The sequence below is a fragment of the Mirounga angustirostris genome, unplaced genomic scaffold, assembly GCF_029215605.1.
Source record: "Mirounga angustirostris isolate CCGP_5_RB_7025 unplaced genomic scaffold, mMirAng1.0.hap1 SCAF_9, whole genome shotgun sequence".
NCBI lineage: Eukaryota > Metazoa > Chordata > Mammalia > Carnivora > Phocidae > Mirounga > Mirounga angustirostris.
In genome coordinates this window covers 30,140,675-30,164,664 of record NW_026991717.1, presented here as the reverse complement: position 1 = coordinate 30,164,664, position 23,990 = coordinate 30,140,675, and the positions used below count along the sequence as shown (strand labels likewise).

Here is a 23,990-nt window from a genome sequence, read left to right as displayed (position 1 = left end):
CCTAACTATACAGGGGCACCTGGATGGCTCAGTTGGTTAAGTGTCTGCCTTCAGCTCAGGTCATGATCTCAGGGTCCTGGGATGGAGCCCCACATCGGGCTCCTTGCTGAGCAGGGAGTCTGCCTCTCCCTCTCCCTCTGCCCCACCTTTCCCTCCCACTCATGCTTGCTCTCTCTCTCTCTCCTTCACCCTGTCAAATAAATAAATAAAATCTTTAAAAAAAAAACTGACTATACAACTTAAGGAACTAGAGAAAGAAGAACAAACTAAACTCAAAGCTAGCAGAAGGAAGGAAATAATAAAGATTATAACAGAGATAAATGAAATAGAGAATAAAATAACAATAGAGAAAATCAGTGAAACCAAAGTTTGAGTTCTTTGAAAAGAGCAACAGAATTCACAAAACCTTCAACTAGATTAACTAAGAAAAAAGAGAGAGAAGAATCAAATTACTAAACTCAGAAATGAAAATGGGGTGCTCACTTTGGCAGCACATATACTAAAACTGGAATAATACAGAGGAGATTAGTATGGCCCCTGCACAAGGATGACATGCAAATTCTTGAAGTGTTCCATGTTTTCTATAGTTAAAATATACTTGAAATTTACTAAGAGAGTAGATTTTAAGCATTCTACCACCAAAAAAAAGATAACTCTGTGAAGTAATGGATGTGTTAACTTGATTGTGAGAATCATTTCACACTGTATCCATATAGCAAATATTCATGTTGTACACTTTAAATAAGTTATAATTTTGTTTGTCAATTATACCTCAATAAATGTGAGGGAAGAAAAGAAAGTGGGAACGTTACTATCAATTCTACAGAAATAAAAAGGATTGTAAGAGAGCGCTATTAACAATGTATGCCAACAAATTGGCTAACCTAGATGAAATGGATAAATTTCTATAAACAAAATACCTACCAAGACTAAATCAGAAAGGAAAAGAAAATCTGAATAGACCTATAGAACTAGTAAGGAGATTGAATCAGTAACCAATAATGTTCAAAGGAAAGCCCTGGACCTGATGGCTTCAGTTGTGAATGCTACCAAACATTTAAAGAATTAACACCAATCTTTCTCAAGCTTTTCTCAAAAATTGAAGGGGAGGGAACATTTCATAACTCATTTTTTGAAGCCAGCATTACCCTGAAACCAAAGCCAGACAAAGACACTACAAAAAGAGAAAACTACACACTGATATCCCTTATGAACATTGATGTAAAAGTGTTCAACAAAACTACCAAGCCAAATTTAGCAGATACAGTAAAAGGATTATACGTCATGACCAAGTGGGATTTATTCCTGCAATGCAAAAATGGTTCAGGACATGAATATCAGCCATTGTAATTAGACCACATTAACAGAATGATGGAAACAAAAATGCATGATCATCTCAACTGATACAGAAAAAGCATTTGACATATTCAACACCCTCTCATTATAAAAACACTTGGGGTGCCTGGGTGGCTCAGTCAGTTAAGCGTCCAACTCTTGCTTTCAGCTCAGATCATGATCTCAGGGTTGTAAGATCAGGTCCCACATCAGGCTCCGTGCTCAGAGCAGAGTCTGCTTGAGAGATTCTCTATCTCCCTCTCCCTCCCCATTTGTCTCTCCCCCTGCTCACACCTGTGCACACGTTCTCTCTCTCCCTCTCAAATAAATAAATAAAATCTTTTTTAAAAAATTTTAAAAACACTCAAAAAACTAGGAATAGAAAGAAAGTACTTCCACATAATAAAAACCATATATGCAAATCCCACAGGGAACATCATAGTGATGGTGAAAGACTAGAAGCTTTTCCTTTAAGATCAGGAACAAGGCAAGGATGCCCACTTCCTCCACTTCAACATAGTACTAGAATTTCTAGCCAAAGCAATTAGGCAAGAAAAAGAAGTAAAAGGCATCCAAATCAGAAGGGAAGTAGTAGAATTATCTTTGTTTGCAAATGATATGATCTTATATGTAGAAAACCCTAAAGATTTCACACCAAAAAAAAAAAAAGACAAACCTGTTAAAACTAGTAAATGAATTGGCAAAGTAGCAGAATACAAAGCCAACTCACAAAAAGCAATTGCATTTTTATATATTAACAATGAACAATCTCAAAGGAAATTATGAAAACAAGTCCATTCACAATAGCATCAAAAAAATAAAATATTTAGGAATTAATTTAACCAAGAAAGTGAAAGCCTTTTACAGTGAAAAGTACAAAACATTGCCAAAAGAAATTGAAGAAGGTATAAATAATTGAAAACACAGTCCATGTTCATGGATTAGAAGACAATATTGTTAAGAAGTCATTACTTCCCAAAGCAATCTGTAGATTTTATGTAATCTTTAGCAAAATCTCTAATATTTTTTTTGCAGAAATAGAAAAAAACAATCCTAAAATTCATATGGAATCTCAAGGGACCCCAAATAGACAAAACAATCTTGAAAAAGAACAAAGCTGGAGTAGTCACATTTCCTGATATCAAAACTTACTTCAAAAGGAAAAAAAAAAAAACCATAGTAATCAAAACAGTGTGATACTGGCATATAGACATATATAACAACAGAACAGAATCGAGAGCCCAGAAATAAACCCTCACACATATGGACAAATGATTTTTGACAAGGGTGCCAAGACCATTGAATGGGAAAAGACAATCTCTTCAACAGGTGGTGCTGGGGAAACTGGACATCCACATGCAAAAGAATGAAGGTGGACATTTTTCAAACACTATGACTCAAATGGCTCAAATACCTAGAACTATTAAACTCAGAAGGAAATGGAGCAGAAGCTTCAGGACTTGGAATTTGGCAGTAAAAGATAGGACACCAGAGACATCGGCAGTAAAAGAAAAAGTAGACAAATTGGACTTAGTGAAAATTTTTTAAATTTATGCATCAAAAGAGAATATCAACACAGTAAAAAGGCAACCTGGAGAATGGGATAAAATATTTTCAAATTATATATCTGACAAGGAATTAATGTACAGAAACCATGGAAAACTCCTAAAACTCCACAACAACAAAACACTATTACAAAAGGGGCAATAGACTTAAATAGGCATTTCTCCAAAGAAGATATATAAATGCCCAATAAGCACATGAAAAGAAGTTTAACATTACTGATAATAGAGAAATGCAAATCCAAACTATAGAGAGATACCACCTCATACCCATTAGGATGGCTACTATCCAAAAAAAAAAAAAGCAGGTGTTGGTGAGAATGTGGACAAATTTGAACCCTTGTGCTTTATTGGTGTAAATGATACAGCTGCTGTGGAAAACATGGCAGTTCCTCAAAAAATTAAAAATAGAATTACCATATGATCCAGCAATTCCACTTCTGGGTATCTGACCAAAAGAATTGGAAAAAAGGATTTTAAAGACATATTTGTATGCCTGTGTTCATAGAAGCATTATTTACAATAGCTAAAACATGGAAGCAACCCAAGTGCTCATCAGTGGATGAATGGATACACAAAAAGTGGTGTATACATACAATGGAATATTATTCAGCCTTAAAAAGTAGGGAAATTCTGCCATATTCTATATCATGGATGAACCTCAAGGACATTATGCTAAGTGAAATGAACCTGTCACCAAAAAACTAAATATTCAGTGATGATTCCACTTATATGAAGTACTTAGAGGAGTCAAAGTCATAGAGACAGAAAGTAGAATGGTAGTTGGGGGGGGGGAGGGAGGTGGGGAGTTTTGTTTAATAGGTATAGAGTTTCAGTTTTACATGATGAAAGAGTTATGGGGATGGTTGGTGGTGAAGGTTGCACATCATTATGAATGTATTTAATACCAATGAACTGTACACCTAAAATAAGATGGTAAATTTTATGTTATATGTATTTTAACACAAAAAAAAATGGGGAAAAGAATAATGGCCTGCCAAAGATATCTATATCCTAATCCCCCAAAACTGTGAATGTGTTATTTCATATGGCAAGAGAGATTCTGCAGAAATTAAATTAAGATCTTGATATGGGAAGATTATCCTGGTTTATCCAGGTGGGCCCAATGTAATTACAAAGGTCCTTGTAAGTTAAAGAGGGAAGCGGTAAAGTGAGCGTTAGAGGGACTTGAAGGTGCTCTGCTGCTGAGTTTGAAGATGGAGCAAGGGGCCACAAGCCAAGGAATGCATTTGTACTCTACACACTGTGAAAGGCAAGGAAACAAATTCTCCCCTGGAGCCTCTAGAAGGAACACAGCTCTGATAACACCTGATTTTAGCCCAGTAAGACTTATGTTGGAAATTTGTATTGTTTTGAGCCACTAGCTTGTGATAATGTGTTATCACATTATTGGTAGGAAACTGATACACATGCCTGCCCCTCATGTAACCTCCCTAGGACAGGGACCTAGTCTTGTTTGGCTGCACATGTCACAGGTGGTCACTGTTCTTGGAGCACAGGTACTTTAGCTTTTCAAATTGAGAGTATCTGACAGATCATCATGCCCCTCATGCTCACTACAAAGCCTGATGAATGATATCACTGGATGTAGGTCAGCTTTCCCAGAATATCCCAGTACTTAAAGCCCCACACTGGACTACCTCTGAAAAAATAATTCACTTTTTCAACAGTGAAGTTTACATCCCTCATTGGGAGAGACAGTGACTTAATCCCACCCACTCCCAACACTATGCAGACCATTGAGTGGAATTGTCAGTGTTCAGGGACTAAAATGGGAAGTTCTCACAAGATGCCTGGGGATTCCAGAACTGAAAGAATGAACAAAGCCAAAATCCAAGAAGATAGGAGAGCAGTCTAGAAGATCACTAGCACTGAAGGACATCAGGGTTGATGTTACCAAGCCAGAAAAATGGGGACCAGGCAGAAGAGAGCAAACAAGCCAGGAACAAACAGGGGAAAGGGGGTTGTAGTATCCAGGGCTGTTACAGTTGCTTTTGGGGGCCAACTAAAGCCTGGTACATAAGTAGTTTAAAATACCAAAGGTGAATGGATGGCATTTGATTCATGCCCACACAAATTGCTGCCTCTTTTTTTTTTTTTTTTTTTTTGCGCATCTATACTTTCCTTTAAGGCAAAGTAGGATTTTCAGATGCTGTGCAGGAGTATTGATGGTCCAGTTATAGTTTTTCCTAATTGAATCTGGCTTTTAATGGACAGAACTTAATATGCCACCAAGATCTCTAGTTCTAGAGAACAAAGAAAAACACTTTAAAATTCAGTAAAATTGAGAAGATCTCAATTGAATATATAGTTTCAGATCTGATTTTTCCTATCTTCCATGATTTTTAAAAGAAAGTTTTGTAACATGTCTGATATGAATAAGGCCTTTTACATTTTTATTATAAACATTTGGGCTTAAAGTTGTTGTAATTGACAGTTAAGAACAACAGGAGCCAGTGGCCTGTTCATGAATAAATTATCTGTATTTCAGACTAAATCAAAAGTAAACATTCCCTAAAGTCCTTTCAGGTCTACATTAGTTCTGTGCAAGCCAAATGCAGTAGACAAGCCCTCTCCCTTCCCCTCGTTCCCGTAAATTCTATGGGCTCACTTTAAAATGAACAGTCTTAACTAAAAGGCAGCCTACAAAATAGGAGAAGATATTTGCAAATGACATATTGGATACAGGGTTAGTGTCCAAAATCTGTAAAAAAAATTATCAAACTCAACACCCAAAAAAACAATCCAGTTAAGAAATGGGCAGAAGACATGAATAGATATTTTTCCAAAGACATCCAGATGGCTAATAGACACATGAAAAGATGCTCAACATCACCCGTCATCAGGGAAATACAAATCAAAACGACAATGAGATACCACCTCACACCTGTCAGAATGGCTAAAATTGACAACACAAGAAACAACAGGTGTTGGTGAGGATGAGAAAAAAGGGGAACCCTCTTGCACTGTAGGTGGAAATGTAAACTGGTGCAGCCACCCTGAGAACAGTATGGAGGTTCCTCAAGAAGTGAAAAATAGAACTACCCTATGACCCAGCAATTGCACTACTAGGTATTTAGTATTTATCCAAAGGATACAAAAATACTGATTCGAAGGGGTACACACACCCCAGTGTTCATAGCAGCATTATCAACAATAAGCAAACTATGGAAAGAGTGCAAATGTCCATTGACGAATGGATAACGAAGATGTGGTGTTTGTATGTGTATACACAAACACACACACACACACACACACAAAGTGGAATATTATTCAGCCATCAAAAAGAATGCAGTCTTGCCATTTGCAATGATGTGGATGGAGCTAGAGTGTATTATGCTAAGGGAAATAAGTCAGAGAAAGACAAATACCATATAGATTTCACTCATATGTGGAATCTAAGAAACAAAACAGATGAACCTATGGAAGGGGGAATAAAAAGAGGGAAACAAACCATAAGAGACTCTTAACGATAGAGAACAGAGTTGATGGAGGGAGGTGGGTGGGGGATGGACTAGATGGGTGATGGGTATTAAGGAGGGTGCTTGTGATGAGCACTGGGTGTTATATGTAAGTGATGAATCACTGAATTCTCCTGAAACCAGTATTATTGCACTGTATGTTAACTAACTAGAGTTTAAATAAAAATTTGGGGGAAAATGGTCTTTCCTCTGAAGTAATATTGTATGCATTTTGAACCATTTGCACATCTAAGTTATTGAATGGTTATTTAATTCATTTTTCTGAATCAACACTTTTATTTCATCAGGAGAATATTGCAAGAGATCCTGGGTTGTGTTGTTTACAGTTTGTGATTAGTGTTTTCCTAAATAATGGGATGGGATGGAGAGAGGAAGAAAGAAGTAGTCTGATGACCTTCACTTTTTTTTATTTTTATTTATTCTTTTGAAGAAGTAATAGCAGTGAATTCATGTCATTTAAATGTTTAGAAAGATTAAGTATGACAAATTGCTTTAAATGATAAAGTTATATTTCTGACTACCTGTATTTGAATATGCTGATAATCAGTTTAAAAACAACACAGGCAATAAGGGTAAGGTCACCATTCTGAATCACAGAGCAATAAAACTGTTGTCAGCAGCAGTGATGTCACTCATCCCAAATGTCCAAAAGGCTATTGGAAATTAACTTTAGGTAGAAATGCCTTCTGACTTGCCATTGGTTCTAAAAGGCAGTCAGTGTTAAAGCAGGAAAGAATGTCCAATGGGAAAAAGACAGCCTCTTCAACAAATGGTGTTGGGAAAATTGGACAGCCACATGCAGAAGAATGAAACTGGACCATTTCCTTACACCACACACAAAAATACTCAAAATGGATGAAAGACCTAAATGTGAAACAGGAATCCATCAAAATCCTTGAGGGGAACACAGGCAGCAACCTCTTCGACCTCAGCCACAGCAACTTCTTCCTAGAAACATCGCCAGAGGCAAGGGAAGCAAGGGCAAAAATGAACTATTGGGATCTCATCAAGATAAAAAGCTTTTGTACAGCAAAGGAAACAGTCAACAAAACCAAAAGACAACAGACAGAATGGGAGAAGATATTTGCAAATGACATTTCAGATAAAGGGCTAGTATCCAAGATCTATAAAGAACTCAAACTCAACACCCACAGAACAAATAATCCAATCAAGAAATGGGCAGAAGATATGAACAGACATTTCTGCAAAGAAGACATCCATATGGCCAACAGACACATGAAAAACTGCTGAACATCACTCGGCATCAGGGAAATCCAAATCAAAACCTCAATGAAATACCACCTCACACCAGTCAGAATGGTTAAAATTAACAAGTCAGGAAATAACAGATGTTGGTGAGGATGTGGAGAAAGGGGAACCCTCCTACACTGTTGGTGGGAATGCAAAGTGGTGCAGCCACTCTGGAAAACAGTATGGAGGTTCCTCAAGAAGTTGAAAATAGAGCTACCCTATGACCCAGCAATTGCACTACTGGATATTTATCCCAAAGATACAAATGTAGTAATCCAAACGGGCACCTGCACCCCAATGTTTATAGCAGCAATATCCACAATAGCCAAACTTTGGAAAGAGCCCAGATGTCCATCAACAGATGAATGGATAAAGAAGATGTGGTGTGTGTGTATATATATATATACACATATATGTGTACATATACACACATATACACACACACAATGGAATATTAATGCAGCCATCAAAAAAACGAAAGCTTGCCATGTGCAATGATGTGGATGGAACTAGAGGGTATTATGCTAAACGAAATAAGTCAATCAGAAAGACAATTCTCATATGATCTCACTGATATGTGTAATTTGAAAAACAAGACAGAGGATCACAGGGGAAGGGCAGGAAAAATGAAACAAGACGAAACCAGAGAGGGGAAACAAACCATAAGAGACTCTTAATCTCAGGAAACAAACTGAGGTTTGCTGGAGTGGAGGGGCGTGGGAGGGATGGGGCAGCTGGGTGATGGACACTGGGGAGGATATGTGCTATGGTGAGCGCTGTGAATTATTTAAGACTGCTGAATCACAGACCTGTACCCCTGAAACAAATACATTATATGTTAATTTAAAATAATAATAATAAATAAATATCAACTAAGGCTTCAAAAAAAAAATAAAAGGCAGTTAGTGTTAAGCAAACACAGACCCCTTTTGGGAACCTTTATAATAAAGTCAGACACATTAATCTCTACTCATGTGTCTAGTCAGGGTCTGACCCCAAGCTCTTAGGGCTACAGTGGAAGAAAGGAAAGAAGGAAGGGCCAACTGACATTAGCTAACAGAGTTTGTGTAAAGGTTCAGGTGTTCCTGTAAGCAAATAAATGTCATTTCTTGATTTGTCCCATAAGACAAAAAATATCTCTCCGTGATGATACAGGATCACATTACAGTCTCCCTGTACTTTAACAGTGTTCCGTTAACCCCAAGATTTGACTTAAGAGAAGGGATGGAAAGAAAAGAAGTCACCTCCTGGTTACTCTGGATGTTTTGGTCCTCAGACAAAGCACTGCCCTTAAAGAGTTGCAAGTCCTTGTGGTTCCCTTGCCTTTGCCACTGATAAATGTGTATGACCTAGAGCGTCTCAACTAATCTTGGTGGGTGCATCGAGGGGGAGCAACACCTTCCCTCCCAACTTTGAAAAACTAAGAGTGAGATGAGGTAAAAGATGTGAACGGACTTAGCAAACCCTGTTAGAGGGCAATGAGATGACAGTGTTTCCCGAGAGCTGCTTTCTTGAGAAGAGAATAAGGTGTATGATGTCATCTCACATCCTTAGCAGTATCCGAAATAGTCCACATTCAAGAAATAAATGCTTACCATGGTTATGAATAAAGCTCTACTTTGATGAAACTAGTAGCGAATTAGAAAACTAGACAAGAGACCAGAAACTTGCCAGCCAGCACTTCTGAATTCTTATTAGTGCCATCTCCCGAGTGTTTCTGGGCAAGTGGATGAGATTAGCGTAGATCTTTAATGCCCCTCTCACATTCCAGATTCCATCTGAAAGGAACAACAACAAAAAAAGCTGTGGGGTGGGCACAGTGAGGACCTGTATTCATGTTAAAAATAGGGAAGAGTATTGGGGCGCCTGGGTGGCTCAGTTGGTTAAGCGACTGCCTTCGGCTCAGGTCATGATCCTGGAGTCCCAGGATCGAGTCCCGCATCGGGCTCCCTGCTCGGCGGGGAGTCTGCTTCTCCCTCTGACCCTCCGCCCTCTCATGCTCTCTCTCTCTCTCATTCTCTCTCTCAAATAAATAAATAACAAAAATTAAAAAAAAATAAAATAAAATAAAAATAGGGAAGAGTATCTATCATAAAGGAAGACACTGAGCAGGGACTTGTAACTTCTCTTCCAGAGGAAAAAAGAATGTGTCCATGAAAGGAGACAACTGACCCACGAGGAAGGGCGTGGAGACCTGAGGTTTTGTGTAAACATGCGGCTGTAGCAGCTGTAAACCTTTTACATCTTCTCAGATTCTAACCCAGGGGAGAAAAAGTGAGGGCTTCTTTCCAAGCATTTCAGCAAAGGGATCTCCGTCGGTTCTGTGAGCTCTGACTGTGACAGGTGCCACCCCTGAACCGTTCTGGACCGCCAGAGAAATAAAGTGTGCCTTTTAGTACCTTAGGCCCTGGAATCAGAGTGAAGGATGAGGGGCCCCACCTGGAGCACGTTGGTTACGAGAGAGAGAGAGAGAGATCATTCTCAGAGAGAAATCTGGGTGCAGTTTCTAGGGGAAGAAAGGATGGACGAATGCTTGGCAGCCACATTTACTAAAACTGCAGGCTCCTGGTCACTAGATGCTTCATGTAGACCCGAGTTCAGGAGTGAGATGGATTTAGCAAACCCTTGCTGGCTCTGCTATTGACTTTAGGAACTCATTTGTCACTGCCGTTGCTTCTTGTTCACCCATAGCCCTGCCTGCCAGTTACTAAGCTGACTTCATGGTGGTTTGTATAAAGCTAGTCTAGCACTTGCTTGTTCTTGGGAGTCTGGCCCCTACAACCCATCCTGCCAGTATTCCTTGATGATGGACCTGTGCTTTCAAGAGCAGGTGAAGCGTCTCCCTACCACAGGATACCAACACGCTGCTGAGTTTTTGAGGCCTCACGCTTTCCTGGTAGCTGCCTCCCCTGAGAATATTCCGAAAGGAAACTATGGTATTTCGGAGTTCCAGTAGCTCTCATGGACTCTGTCCAGTTTGCCCAGATCTAGAAGCTAAACGAAGCAAGCCTACCTAGGCTACAAAGCACGGGTGGGGGGGAGGGGGGAGGGGGGCCCTCAGCGCTGGCTGCGGAGTGCTCAGCTGCCCACTGCTACAGCGGCCTGGTCTCCCAAGGGAGGGCAGGCCCGGCCACCGTGTTCCCGGCTGCGTGCGTTCCCCGAGGTTTCTGGTTACCTTACTTTGCAACTCAGATGGTTTGCTTTTAACGGTCTGCTTGTCTTGTTCCATTTGACTTATAAAAATGCTCACATTCTTGAGTAGACTTAAACAGCTGAATGTTTCTTTGTCAGGTCATACAGTATATTTGACAATAATCGCCAGGATCCCACAGGACTGACCGCTGCTCTGCAGGCCACAGACCTGGCTGGAGTTCTGCACATGCTCTACTGTGTCCTCTTCCACGGCACCATCTCGGACCCCAGCCCTGCCAATCCCAAGGAGAGTTACACTCAGAACACGGTCCAAGTGGCCATTCAGAGTTTACAGCTCTTCAACAGTTTTGCCGCTCTGGACCTGCTGGCTTTCCAGGTACCAAGCATTGGTCACTGTTGGTGCTAACCAGCCAAGAGTTCATATTTTAGTATAGACAATGGTGTGAGGTTCTTCTCCTGGATTAGGACATAAGGAATAAACTACAGTACAGGAAATCACAATACATACCATTTAGAAAGCTGCTATCTTCTGGGAACCGTATTAGGTGCTCTACATATGCGTTCTCATTTATTCTCATGATAGTCCTGCAAAATATTATACCCATTCTACAGATGGAAATGCTGACAGTTAAGTAATTTCCCCAAGGTTACACGTGGCTTTGCCAGGACTGGTACCAATGATTTTCTAACCCCGAAATCTGTGCCACTCTGCTACTACTAAATCTTGTCTCAATTTCTTTATAGAAAAGGCATTATTATCCCATCAGCTTTTAAATATTAAGGAAAGTCCTGGTTTCTTACACAAACAGAACCAAAATTAGATAAATTGTTTTGTTGATAGGACTTTCTGTGGATGATTTAACGGATTTGTGTCCAGTGTAAAGTGCATGTGTAGTTATATGTGCACACCCCTATAAATTCAATTTTTATAGCTGAAGGAAGAAGAATTGCTTTATGCTATAACACCAGACTGTCAGCTTAGAAATAGATTTTTTTCATGTAGGAAATTTAATTTTCAAAAACACTGAACCTTTGGAACAGAGCAAGCCCCAAGGAGTAGACTTCTCTTTCAGTTTATTAACTGTCAAGCGATTTCATTAAAAAAGGAACAAACTTGGCAGATGATGAACCCATAATTTAGATGAATTGCTTTGCTCAGAGGGAAAAAGGTTATAGAGATACAAATGTATGAAAATGGTGGGCTTTGGCCATTCCCAGATAGAAGAAACGCTTGTTTTGTAGCTGATGACAAATGTGGAATTCTTGTCTTCCTGTCATTCTGTTCACAACAGGAAAGTAGTGAGTAAGTTGTATCATTGGATTCGATATCTTTCAACTTTGTAGAGTTAGTTTATCCATCATAAGAACAGAAATCTCTTTAGGGTTAATGCATTTCAGTTTCCGAAGCACTTGAACTGGCCTTAGGTGATAACTACATAATCTGTAAAGTTCTGAGAATCTGCAGGCACGTGCACCTCAAACAGGAGATGTCTGCTCCAGAGAATGCCAGTGGCTCATGCCTCTGGGTTGAACATAACACCTGTGTTTTATGAAGAACCAAGCCCATCGTGTTCAGTGTGGAAACAGCTTGGAAATCAGGAGACACTAAGTTTTTGCTTCAGAACATGGAGACTAGCAGTCTACCCATCAGCTAGTCCAAGTAAAGTGATTTCCTTTGTCACCAGGGATTATGAAAAGAAATATCTGAAACTGTCTCTTAGCTTCTGGTGTTATAGGTTTTCTGACCAGGATTCATACTTGCTGCAGGGTGCTCCACATCATAAACAAAAGCACTTGTATTAAGTCAGCCATTCCATCAGTCACTGTTGAGTGTCAGGGAGCCCAGACCCATGCGCGCCCCACACCATTCCTGTGAGGTCACAGCCTGTTCAGTCTCACTCAAAAGGAGCACCACTGAACCGCAACCAGCCCTGCTCCCCTAGTGGCCTTTAGGCACAATGGTCAATAATGTTAGAAAAATCATAAGCTTATTTCTGGAGCCCTTCATGGCAAACTAACATAAAAACCGAGATTTCTCCTCTCTAGCTCCTTGCTATGTCCAGCCTGAAATGTATTCCCTACTTGAGCCACTTTTGTCAAAAGCAGCAGGGAAAACACCAGGGTGACTCAAGAGTGTTCAAGCCATTCTTAGAATCAAATATCCTGCCTCCCAAGTAGAATGTCTTTCTTGGCTGGTTCCTAACAGTTCTCCAGTACATTTGCTTCTTTCCTCTCTGTCCTTCATGCAGCTCTGTATTTCTCTTAACTTTCTTTCCTGTTTTTTTTTTCCTTCTTTTTTAATCTCTGTTCTGACTCTCCTGTTTTATCTTAGTCCATTTGGCCATAATTGTTTCTCATTCTCTCCCCAGACATTATTCTCAGGTACTCTTTTCCCCTTAACTAGTGCATGGGCCAGGAAAGCCTGCAGGAACCTTCCTCCTGCCTGCCATCCTTTTGATATTCAAGGTCCAGCACATTTTTTCTTACTCCTCATCAGCACATGTGGGCACCCAAATGCCCAGAATTTCTAGCATCGGGTACTCTAATACATCTACCAACGATTACCTTATTGTTCCAGTTACTTTTATACATTAAAAAAAAAACCTTATTAGATAATAACCACTTTATTATGATCACAGATTCTATGGGCCAAGAATTCAGACAGGGGTGGCTTGTCACTGCTCCATGATGTAGGCCTTCAGCTGAGAGCCTCCAACAACAAGTCGGGGAATGGAGGGGCAGGTTGACACAGATAGCTGGGAGCTAAAATTACTGGAGGCTCCTTCACTCTCCTAATGCCTGTGATGACTTAAAGACTAGGTTCACCAAGGACTATTGGCCAAAGACTCTACATATGGCTTTTCTATGTGACTTGGGCTTAAAACATGGTGTCTAGGTTCTGAGTGAGTGTCCTGAGAGGAAGCTTCCAGAAAACAAATGTTCCAAAAGAAACAGAAACTGCATGGCTTTTTATGACCCTGCTTTTTACAAGTCGTATAGCTACATATCAACCGTACTCTTGGTTAAATCAGTCATAAGCCTTCCAGCTTCAACGGGAGAAGGAATAGGCCCCACCTCTCAGTGGGAGGACTATCAAAGATTTATAGGCATTTTTTTGAACCACAGCACTCTGTTTAGCAAGCTAAAATAAAACGTCCACACAGATGTAGAATAAAACATAAGATGTAAAACGTAAGATGTAAAATAAAACGTCCACATTGATGTAGATGGACATCTGATCAAGCATGTAATGCTCAAGTAAATACAATACAGATATACAGTATTTGCATATAAAGCAATGGGTGAGTTTGGGAGAAAAGTACTATTATGATGAATATGGTCAGAGACACTCATGTTCTAGTTCATCAAGACCACTTGCATGAGTGAGATTTTAGGGGCGCCTGGGTGGCTCAGTCGTTAAGCGTCTGCCTTCGGCTCAGGTCATGATCCCAGGGTCCTGGGATCAAGCCCCGCATCGGGCTCCCTGCTTGTGTTCCCTCTCTTGCTGTGTCTCTCTCTGTCAAATAAATAAATAAATCTTTAAAAAAAAAGTGATATCTTAGGAACTACGTTTATAAAAGACAGGAAAAGAGATTTTAGGTACAGCATGGGTCTGACCTCAGAAAAATCTGGGAGACAATTTATGAATTGCCTGAGAGGATCAAAGGAACTGAAGAATAAAATCGAAATGAGATAAATGGTCTGACCCGCTAAAGAGTTAAATAAGACAATGTAAGACATGTTGACCATTTGAGGACCAAGGAATCACAAGAATGCAGAGCTATAATAGGCATCCTCATCAAACCTTTGGATCTGGAGTCAGATTGATGTGACTTTGGGCCATTATACTACCAAGTTTTATGACCTTAGACAAGTCATTTGAACTCAGTTTCTCATCTGTAAAACAGACTAAAAACACCTACCTCACAAGTGTGAGGGTTAAATGAGATAATGTAGAAGCACTGTGCTAGCTAGCATATAGTAGGCCCTCAAGAAATGTGGATGCAGAATTTGCCCAAACTGTTTTTGCAGATGTTGATTCAGAAAGTTGACTTTTGAATGCTGCATCCCCAGTGCCCCTCCACACTTCTGCAAAGCCATAAACCCGTGTGCTCGTTTCACGTGAGAACCTATCATGTAGTAGTAACAAAAGGTTAGCCATTAGAATATTTCCTTAGCTTGTTCCATTTCATTGTATACTAATAAGGCTGTCAAAATATTTTTCCCTCTTCAGCAAAGAGTCTGATTTCACTGTGAATTCATATTGGCACAGATGGCCTTGAGATCCCGGATATTGTATATCGCATACACTTTGACAGATTTTACAATTGAAGGTGGTCTCAAGAAACAAATCAATGTACTGACTTGGCAATTAATTCTGGCTAAAAAGGAAATATAGTTTCCTTGAAAAATTGGTTTAATTTTTATATTCAAACTTACATGCCCCTTGACCTGCTCTTATCAGTGAAGGTTAAACAGAGGGTACTGGGTCACAGCCTGCTGGACAGAACTAATTAAATAAGGGCTGAGCTGAGAAGGTGTCACTGCCTGATTTAAAGGAACAAAGCTCTCATGAAGCCTCTTTGGGGCTTGAAAAACATTTTGTCTCAGGGCAATGAAACTGAGACAGAAGGCACTCTTAAAATTTAGTGGTAATTTTATTTCAGCAATACTCACTAACAGGACTGTGTTTCACCACTGTTAGGCAAAGTGAATTCATTGCAACTTCCAAGCTGCAACATATCTGACCTGGTTCAAGCCCACCAAGACCTTGAATCAAGAGATGAGTTTAAAATGCTGCCTTTTCCCACAGGCTGGCAGGGGTGCTTCATTCCAGTGTCGGCTGCGAGTGTATTCTGTGGGCTTTGCCTCTCCCCTTTGCCCTCCTGTCTCTCTGTCTGTTTGACATGTTTATTAAATAGAAGCTTCAGGCTTCACAGACAGAGTCAGGCTCTCCTCCCGCGTCGCCCACCAGCAACAGCTCTGTGCCTGTCTGGAGAAAGGATCCCAGAAGCCTCACAGTTGAGGGGGCTTCGTGGTTTGTTTTTATTGGGGGGAGGCAGGGTGTTGGTTTTTTAACATTCTTTTGGGAACGTTGGGTTTCTAGAGCTGTTTGAATAATAACCAGTTGTTTTTTATGTTGCTTTCCTATTTGAACATCAGTAAATAATTAGAATTGTGTTTTATCCCTGTGTTCAAGAAAATGTTTTCTGCTTCAGGAAAAAATAAAAGTATTAGAAGTTAGCTAAATGGTAGATTCACAGGAGAATATTTATATTTTTCCACATTTTCTACAGTGAGACTGTTTGTACAATGAGGAAAAACTACTACAAATGGAATAAATAACCATGCTTTAGGTGGATAGTGTCTTGATCCACAGGAGTATTTCTCCATGTCTCTTTTCAGGTTAAATGTTGCATTTATTATGATCATTTATTAGAGCAGGAATCCCCAAACTGAACTATTAAACATAGTGCTCTAGAAATTTCCTGTGCTGGGCCGCCTGGGTGGCTCAGTCGTTAAGCGTCTGCCTTCAGCTCAGGTCATGATCCCAGGGTCCTGGGATCGAGCCCCACGTCGGGCTCCCTGCTCGGCGGGAAGCCTGCTTCTCCCTCTCCCACTCCCCCTGCTTGTATTCCCTCTCTCCCTGTGTGTCTCTCTGTCAAATAAATAAATAAAATCTTAAAAAAAAAAAAAAAAAGAAAGAAAGAAATTTCCTGTGCTTTTCCTGCACCATAGCAGAAAGTGCACAGGGTCCAGTCTTGCTTTGTGATTTGCAGCCCTGCCTCTCCCCGGGCTGAGGAGTTCTAACTGCTCCTTGTCTTCGTCAGTCTATTGTAGGGGCAGAGGGCTTGTCCCTTGCATTCCGGCACATCGCCAGCTCTCTACTGGGCCACTGCAGCCAAGTCTCCTGTGAAAGCCTCCTTCATGAGGTCATCGTCTGTGTGGGCTACTTCACTGTCAACCACCCAGATAACCAGGTAAGAGGCCCCGGACACTTCCTTAGACTGCTCCCCCAATCCTGAGAGTGTGAGGTATTGGAGTGAGAAAAGGCAGGCTCCCGTGCTGGAACCCATCTGTCCTGTGTGAGGCACTTTAACCAGGCTCCAGGGACAGGTCTCTGACTTATTCTATCCGAAGAGGTGTGATCAGCACTAGATTAGCACCAAGGCCTCCTCTTAGAGCTATAAAAATAAAATATTTTTAATAAAACATTCACTACACAGAAGTATCACACCCTTACCACATAGGTTCTGATGTTCCATCCATATATTTGTTTTGTTTTGATCAGGTAGATTGCATCTTTCAGCTTGGGTTACTTAGGGGTGCTTAGGGGCTGTCAGGTGGTGTTGGAGGGGGGCCTGAGAAGGTGGGACTTGGGCTTCTTCCCCTTGAGTCACCCAGAGTAGTTTTGCTTTTAACTGTTTGGATGATGTGGTTTCCAAGCAAGAGTTCTATTTGTTAATAGGGTTCTGCTGCTTTAAGAAGTTGGGAAGACTTGTGTTACCGATTTTGTAAAAAAAAAAAAAAATTAATAATAGTAATGAGCACTTTATTTCTTTTTATTTTTAAAACCAGAGTAATGGCATAACTAACATATCAGATAGTAGATCCTGACAGCCTCATTTATCCAAAGCCTTCTGCAACCTTAACTGTATGGATTATAGCTGAGAAAAAAGCTTCTGGACAACCCTTAACCCTCACTCCAAATTAGTAAGTTTATTTTAGGCAAATCTCTAACAAGCGTACTTATTAGGTCTGTTTAGCCTACAGCAAACTAGACTAGGGCAGGAGAAGGACAGGAGTTGGTTATAGTGACAGAACCAAGTACAAGGTGAGAAGCTGCACACTACGAGCTGAAACTGTTTATTTAATAAGGAGAAAGAGGAAAGAAGAAAATAAGGCAGGTCCCCAAACTCAGAAATAGCAGTCATCTGGGTTCAAAGGGACACTAAACCCTGTATTTTATTTCCAAGAAGATTCTTTTTTTTTTTTTTTTTAATTTTTTTATTCTTATGTTAATCCCCTTACATTACAACATTAGTTTTAGATGAAGTGTTCCATGATTCATTGTTTGTGCACAACACCCAGTGCTCCATGCAGAATGTGCCCTCCTAAATACCCACCACCAGGCTAACCCATCCTCCCACCCCCGTCCCCTCTAGAACCCTGTTTGTTTTTCAGAGTCCATCGTCTCTCATGGTTCGTCTACCCCTCCGATTTCCCCCGCTTCATTCTTCCCCTCCTGCTACCTTCTTCTTCTTCTTCTTCTTTTTTTTTTCTTAACATATATTGCATTATTTGTTTCAGAGGTACAGATCTGAGATTCAACAGTCTTGCACAATTCACAGCGCTTACCAGAGCACATACACTCCCCAGTGTCTATCACCCAGTCACCCCATCCCTCCCACCCCACCCCCCACTCCAACAACACTCAGTTTGTTTCCTGCGATTAAGAATTCCTCATATCAGTGAGATCATATGATACATGTCTTTCTCTGTTTGACTTATTTCACTCAACATAATACCCTCCAGTTCCATCCACGTTGTTGCAAATGGCAATATCTCATTCCTTTTGATGGCTGCATAATATTCCATTGTATATATATACCACATCTTCTTTATCCATTCATCTGTCGATGGACATCTTGGCTCTTTCCACAGTTTGGCTATTGTGGACATTGCTGCTATAAACATCGGGGTGCACGTACCCCTTCGGATCCCTACTTTTGTATCTTTGGGGTAAATACCCAGTAGTGCAATTGCTGGATCATATGGTAGCTCTATTTTCAACTTTTTGAGGAACCTCCATACAGTTTTCCAGAGTGGCTGCACCAGTTTGCATTCCCACCAACAGTGTAGGAGGGTTCCCCTTCCTCCGCATCCCCGCCAACATCTGTCGTTTCCTGACTTGTTAATTTTAGCCATTCTGACTGGTGTGAGGTGATACCTCATTGAGGTTTTGATTTGGATTTCCCTGATGCCGAGCGATATTGAGCACTTTTTCATGTGTCTGTTGGCCATTTGGATGTCTTCTTTGGAAAAATGTCTGTTCATGTCTTCTGCCCATTTCTTAATTGGATTCTTTGTTCTTTGGGTGTTGAGTTTGATGAGTTCTTTATAGATTTTGGATACTAGCCCTTTATCTGATATGTCATTTGCAAATATCTTCTCCCATTCTGTCGGTTGTCTTTTGGTTTTCTTAACTGTTTCCTTTGCTTTGCAAAAGCTTTTTATCTTGATGAAGTCCCAATAGTTCATTTTTGCCCTTGCTTCCCTTGCCTTTGGCGATGTTTCTAGGAAGAAGTTGCTTCGGCTGAGGTCAAAGAGGTTGTTGCCTGTGTTCTCCTTTAGGATTTTGATGGACTCCTGTCTCACATTGAGGTCTTTCAGCCATTTGGAGTCTATTTTTGTGTGTGGTGTAAGGAAGTGGTCCAGTTTCATTCTTCTGCATGTGTCTATCCAATTTTCCCAACACCATTTGTTGAAGAGACTGTCTTTGTTCCATTGGACATTCTTTCCTGCTTTGTCGAAGATTAGTTGACCATAGAGTTGAGGGTCCATTTCTGGGCTCTCTATTCTGTTCCATTGATCTATGTGTCTGTTTTTGTGCCAGTACCATGCTGTCTTGATGATGACAGCTTTGTAATAGAGCTTGAAGTCCGGAATTGTGATGCCACCGGCTTTGCTTTTCTTTTTCAATATTCCTCTGGCTATGCGGGGTCTTTTCTGGTTCCATACAAATTTTAGGATTATTTGTTCCATTTCTTTGAAAAAAGTGGATGGTATTTTGATGGGGATTGCATTGAATGTGTAGATTGCTCTAGGTAGCATTGACATCTTCACAATATTTGTTCTTCCAATCCATGAGCATGGAACGTTTTTCCATTTCTTTGTGTCTTCCTCAATTTCTTTCATGAGTATTTTATAGTTTTCTGAGTAAAGATCCTTTGTCTCTTTGGTTAGATTTATTCCTAGGTATCTTATGGTTTTGGGTGCAATTGTAAATAGGATCGACTCCTTAATTTCTCTTTCTTCTGTCTTGTTGTTGGTGTATAGGAATGCCACTGACTTCTGTGCATTGATTTTATATCCTGCCACTTTACTGAATTCCTGTATGAGTTCTAGCAGTTTTGGGGTGGAGTCTTTTGGGTTTTCCACATAAAGTATCATATCATCTGCAAAGAGTGAGAGTTTGACTTCTTCTTTGCCAATTTGGATGCCTTTGATTTCTTTTTGTTGTCTGATTGCTGTGGCTAGGACTTCCAATACTATGTTGAATAGCAGTGGTGATAGTGGACATCCCTGCCGCGTTCCTGACCTTAGGGGGAAAGCTCTCAGTTTTTCCCCATTGAGAATAATATTTGCTGTAGGTTTTTCATAGATGGCTTTTATGATATTGAGGTATGTACCCTCTATCCCTATACTCTGAAGAGTTTTGATCAAGAAAGGATGCTGTACTTTGTCAAAAGCTTTTTCTGCATCTATTGAGAGGATCATATGATTCTTGTTCTTTCCTTTGTTAATGTACTGTATCACATTGATTGATTTGCGGATGTTGAACCAACCTTGCAGCCCAGGGATAAATCCCACTTGGTCATGGTGAATAATCCTTTTAATGTACTGTTGGATCCTATTGGCTAGTATTTTGGTGAGAATTTTTGCATCCATGTTCATCAGGGATATTGGTCTGTAATTCTCCTTTTTGATGGGGTCTTTGTCTGGTTTGGGGATCAAGGTAATGCTGGCCTCATAAAATGAGTTTGGAAGTTTTCCTTCCGTTTCGATTTTTTGGAACAGTTTCAGAAGAATAGGTATTAATTCTTCTTGAAATGTTTGGTAGAATTCCCCTGGGAAGCCATCTGGCCCTGGGCTTTTGTTTGTTGGGAGATTTTTTATGACTGCTTCAATTTCCTTAGTGGTTATAGGTCTGTTCAGGTTTTCTATTTCATCCTGGTTCAGTTTTGGTAGTTGATACATCTCTAGGAATGCATCCATCTCTTCCAGGTTATCTAATTTGCTGGCATAGAGTTGCTCATAATATGTTCTTATAATTGTTTGTATTTCTTTGGTGTTGGTTGTGATCTCTCCTCTTTCATTCATGATTTTGTTGATTTGGGTCATTTCTCTTCTCTTTTTGATAAGTCTGGCCAGGGGTTTATCAATCTTGTTAATTCTTTCAAAGAACCAGCTCCTAGTTTCGTTGATCTGTTCTACTGTTCTTTTAGTTTCTATTTTTTGATTTCTGCTCTGATCTTTATGATTTCTCTTCTCCTGCTGGGTTTAGGCTTTATTTGCTGTTCTTTCTCCAGCTCCTTTAGGTGTAGGGTTAGGTTGTGTACTTGAGACCTTTCTTGTTTCTTGAGAAAGGCTTGTATTGCTATATACTTTCCTCTTAGGACTGCCTTTGCTGCATCCCAAAGATTTTGAACAGTTGTGTTTTCATTTTCATTGGTTTCCATGTATTTTTTTAATTCTTCTTTAATTTCCTGGTTGACCCATTCATTCTTCAGTAGGATGCTCTTTAGCCTCCATGTATTTGAGTTCTTTCCGACTTTCCTCTTGGGATTGAGTTCTAGTTTCAAAGCACTGTGGTCTGAAAATAGGCAGGGAATGATCCCAATCTTTTGGTACCGGTTGAGACCTGATTTATGACCTAGGATGTGATCGATTCTGGAGAATGTTCCATGGGCACTAGAGAAGAATGTGTATTCCGTTGCTTTGGGGTGGAATGTTCTGAATATGTCTGTGAAGTCCATTTGGTCCAGTGTGTCATTTAAAGTCTTTATTTCCTTGTTGATCTTTTGCTTAGATGATCTGTCCATTTCAGTGAGGGGGATGTCCCCCACTATTATTGTATTGTTGTCAATGTGTTTCTTTGCTTTTGTTATTAATTGCCTTATATAATTGGCTGCTCCCATGTTAGGGGCATAGATATTTACAATTGTTAGATCTTCTTGTTGGATAGATCCTTTAAGTATGATATAGTGTCCTTCCTCATCTCTTATTACAGTCTTTGGTTTAAAATCTAATTTGTCTGATATAAGGATTGCCACCCCAGCTTTCTTTTGGTGTCCATTAGCATGGTAAATGGTTTTCCACCCCCTCACTTTCAATCTGGGGGTGTCTTTGGGTCTAAAATGAGTCTCTTGCAGACAGCATATCGATGGATCTTGTTTTTTAATCCAGTCTGTTAGCCTGTGTCTTTTGATTGGGGCATTTAGCCCATTTACATTCAAGGTAACTATTGAAAGATAGGAATTTAGTGCCATTGTATTGCCTGTAAGGTGACTGTTACCGTATATTGTCTGTGTTCCTTTCTGGTCTATGTTGCTTTTAGGGTCTCTCTTTGCTTAGAGGACCCCTTTCAAGATTTCCTGTAGGGCTGGTTTTGTGTTTGCAAATTCCTTTAGTTTTTGTTTGTCCTGGAAGCTTTTTATCTCTCCTTCAATTTTCAATGACAGCCTAGCTGGATAGAGTATTCTTGGCTGCATATTTTTCTCATTTAGTGCTCTGAATATATCCTGCCAGTCCTTTCTGGCCTGCCAGGTCTCTGTGGATAGGTCTGTTGCCAATCTAATGTTTCTACCATTGTAGGTTACATATCTCTTCTCCCGAGCTGCTTTCAGGATTTTCTCTTTGTCTCTGAGACTCGTAAGTTTTACTATTAGATGTCGGGGAGTTGACCTATTTTTATTGATTTTGAGAGGGGTTCTCTGTGCTTCCTGGATTTTCATGCCTGTTTCTTTCCCCAAATTAGGGAAGTTCTCTGCTATAATTTGCTCCATTATACCTTCTGCCCCTCTCTCTCTTTCTTCTTCTTCTGGGATCCCAATTATTCTAATGTTGTTTCGTCTTATGGTATCGCTTATCTCTCGAATTCTGCCCTCATGATCCAGTAGTTGTTTCTCTCTCTTTTTCTCAGCTTCTTTATTTTCCAGCATTTCATCTTCTATATTACTGATTCTCTCTTCTGCCTCATTTATTCTAGCAGTTAGCGCCCCCAATTTTGATTGCACCTCATTAATAGCCTTTTTGATTTCTACTTGGTTGGATTTTAGCTCTTTTACTTCTCCAGAAAGAGTTTCTCTAATAACTTCCATATTTTTTTCAAGCCCAGCTAGTATCTTTAAAGTGATGATTCTGAACTCTAGATCTGACATCGTACTAATGTCCGTATTGAGTAGGTCCCTGGCAGTCGGTACTGCCTCTTGTTCTTTTTGTTGAGGTGATTTTTTCCGTCTCGTCATTTTGTGCAGAGGAGAATAGATTAATGAGAGAACAAAATGCTAGCAGAGTAACCACGTCCCCAGAAAATATACTCTAAACAAATCAGAAAAGACCTGAAGCAGTGGGATAAGAAGGGGAAAGAGAGAAAAAAGAAAAAGAAAAAAAAAGAAAAAGATAAAGATAAAAACAAAAACAAACAAAACAAAACAACAACAACAAAAGAAAAACCAGAATGTGATCAAATATGATCTATATGGTATATAGATCAGTGCCACACACTAGATTTGGGGTGTGTTTTGGTCTTTTAGAAGAAAGTGTCTCCCAAAATTTTAAAGAAAGAAAAAGATATATGTACAAAAATAAGGGTTGATATGATGAAGGGATAGAAAATGACTGTAAAAATGGAAATTATAAAAAATTTTATAAAAGGAATTGATAAGAAGTTGTTTGAAAAAGAAAGAAGAAGATTTAAAAAAAGAGAAAAGAAAAAGAAAAAAAAAGGGAGAGGATGTGATCAGGCAGGGGAATAGAAAACACCATATACTAGAGATTTAGGGTATATTTTAATCTGTTAGAAGAAACTATCTCAAAATTTTAAAGAGAGAACAACTTATATATATATAAGCCAAAAATATGGGTAACTACTATGAAGGGATAGAATATGACTCTAAAAATGAAAAATAAAAATGTTTTTTTTTTAAAAAAAGGGATTGATAAGATGTTGTTTGAAAAAGGGAAAAAGAAAAATTCAAAAAGAAATAAAAATACAAAAAGACAGTTAAAAAAAAAAATTAACTTTAAAAGACTAAGGAATCATGGTAAAAAAGCCGTGAATTCTATGTGCAGTATTCCCCTAGCGCTGGAGTTCTGCCGTTCTCATTGATCGGTAAACTTGGTCTTGGCTGGCTGTTCTCACTGATCTTCTGGGGAGGGGCCTGTTGCCGTGGTTTCCAAA

The 23,990-nt window shown here is 39.7% G+C and overlaps 1 protein-coding gene and 1 non-coding gene across 9 annotated transcripts in view; both read left to right on the top strand.

The window, feature by feature from the left end:
- Positions 1–23,990, top strand: part of SCAPER (S-phase cyclin A associated protein in the ER) — a 539,097-nt gene that overhangs the window by 484,741 nt on the left and 30,366 nt on the right. For all 8 annotated transcript variants that reach the window (XM_064570081.1, XM_064570083.1, XM_064570082.1 and 5 more), the window contains 2 exons: positions 10,943–11,180; positions 16,636–16,785. In XM_064570081.1, coding sequence (XP_064426151.1) covers positions 10,943–11,180; positions 16,636–16,785 — 388 coding nt within the window. The remainder of the gene's footprint in view (positions 1–10,942; positions 11,181–16,635; positions 16,786–23,990) is intronic.
- Positions 476–582, top strand: LOC123862555 (U6 spliceosomal RNA). The gene has a single exon (XR_006795259.1). It is a non-coding gene; the product is annotated as a U6 spliceosomal RNA (small nuclear RNA).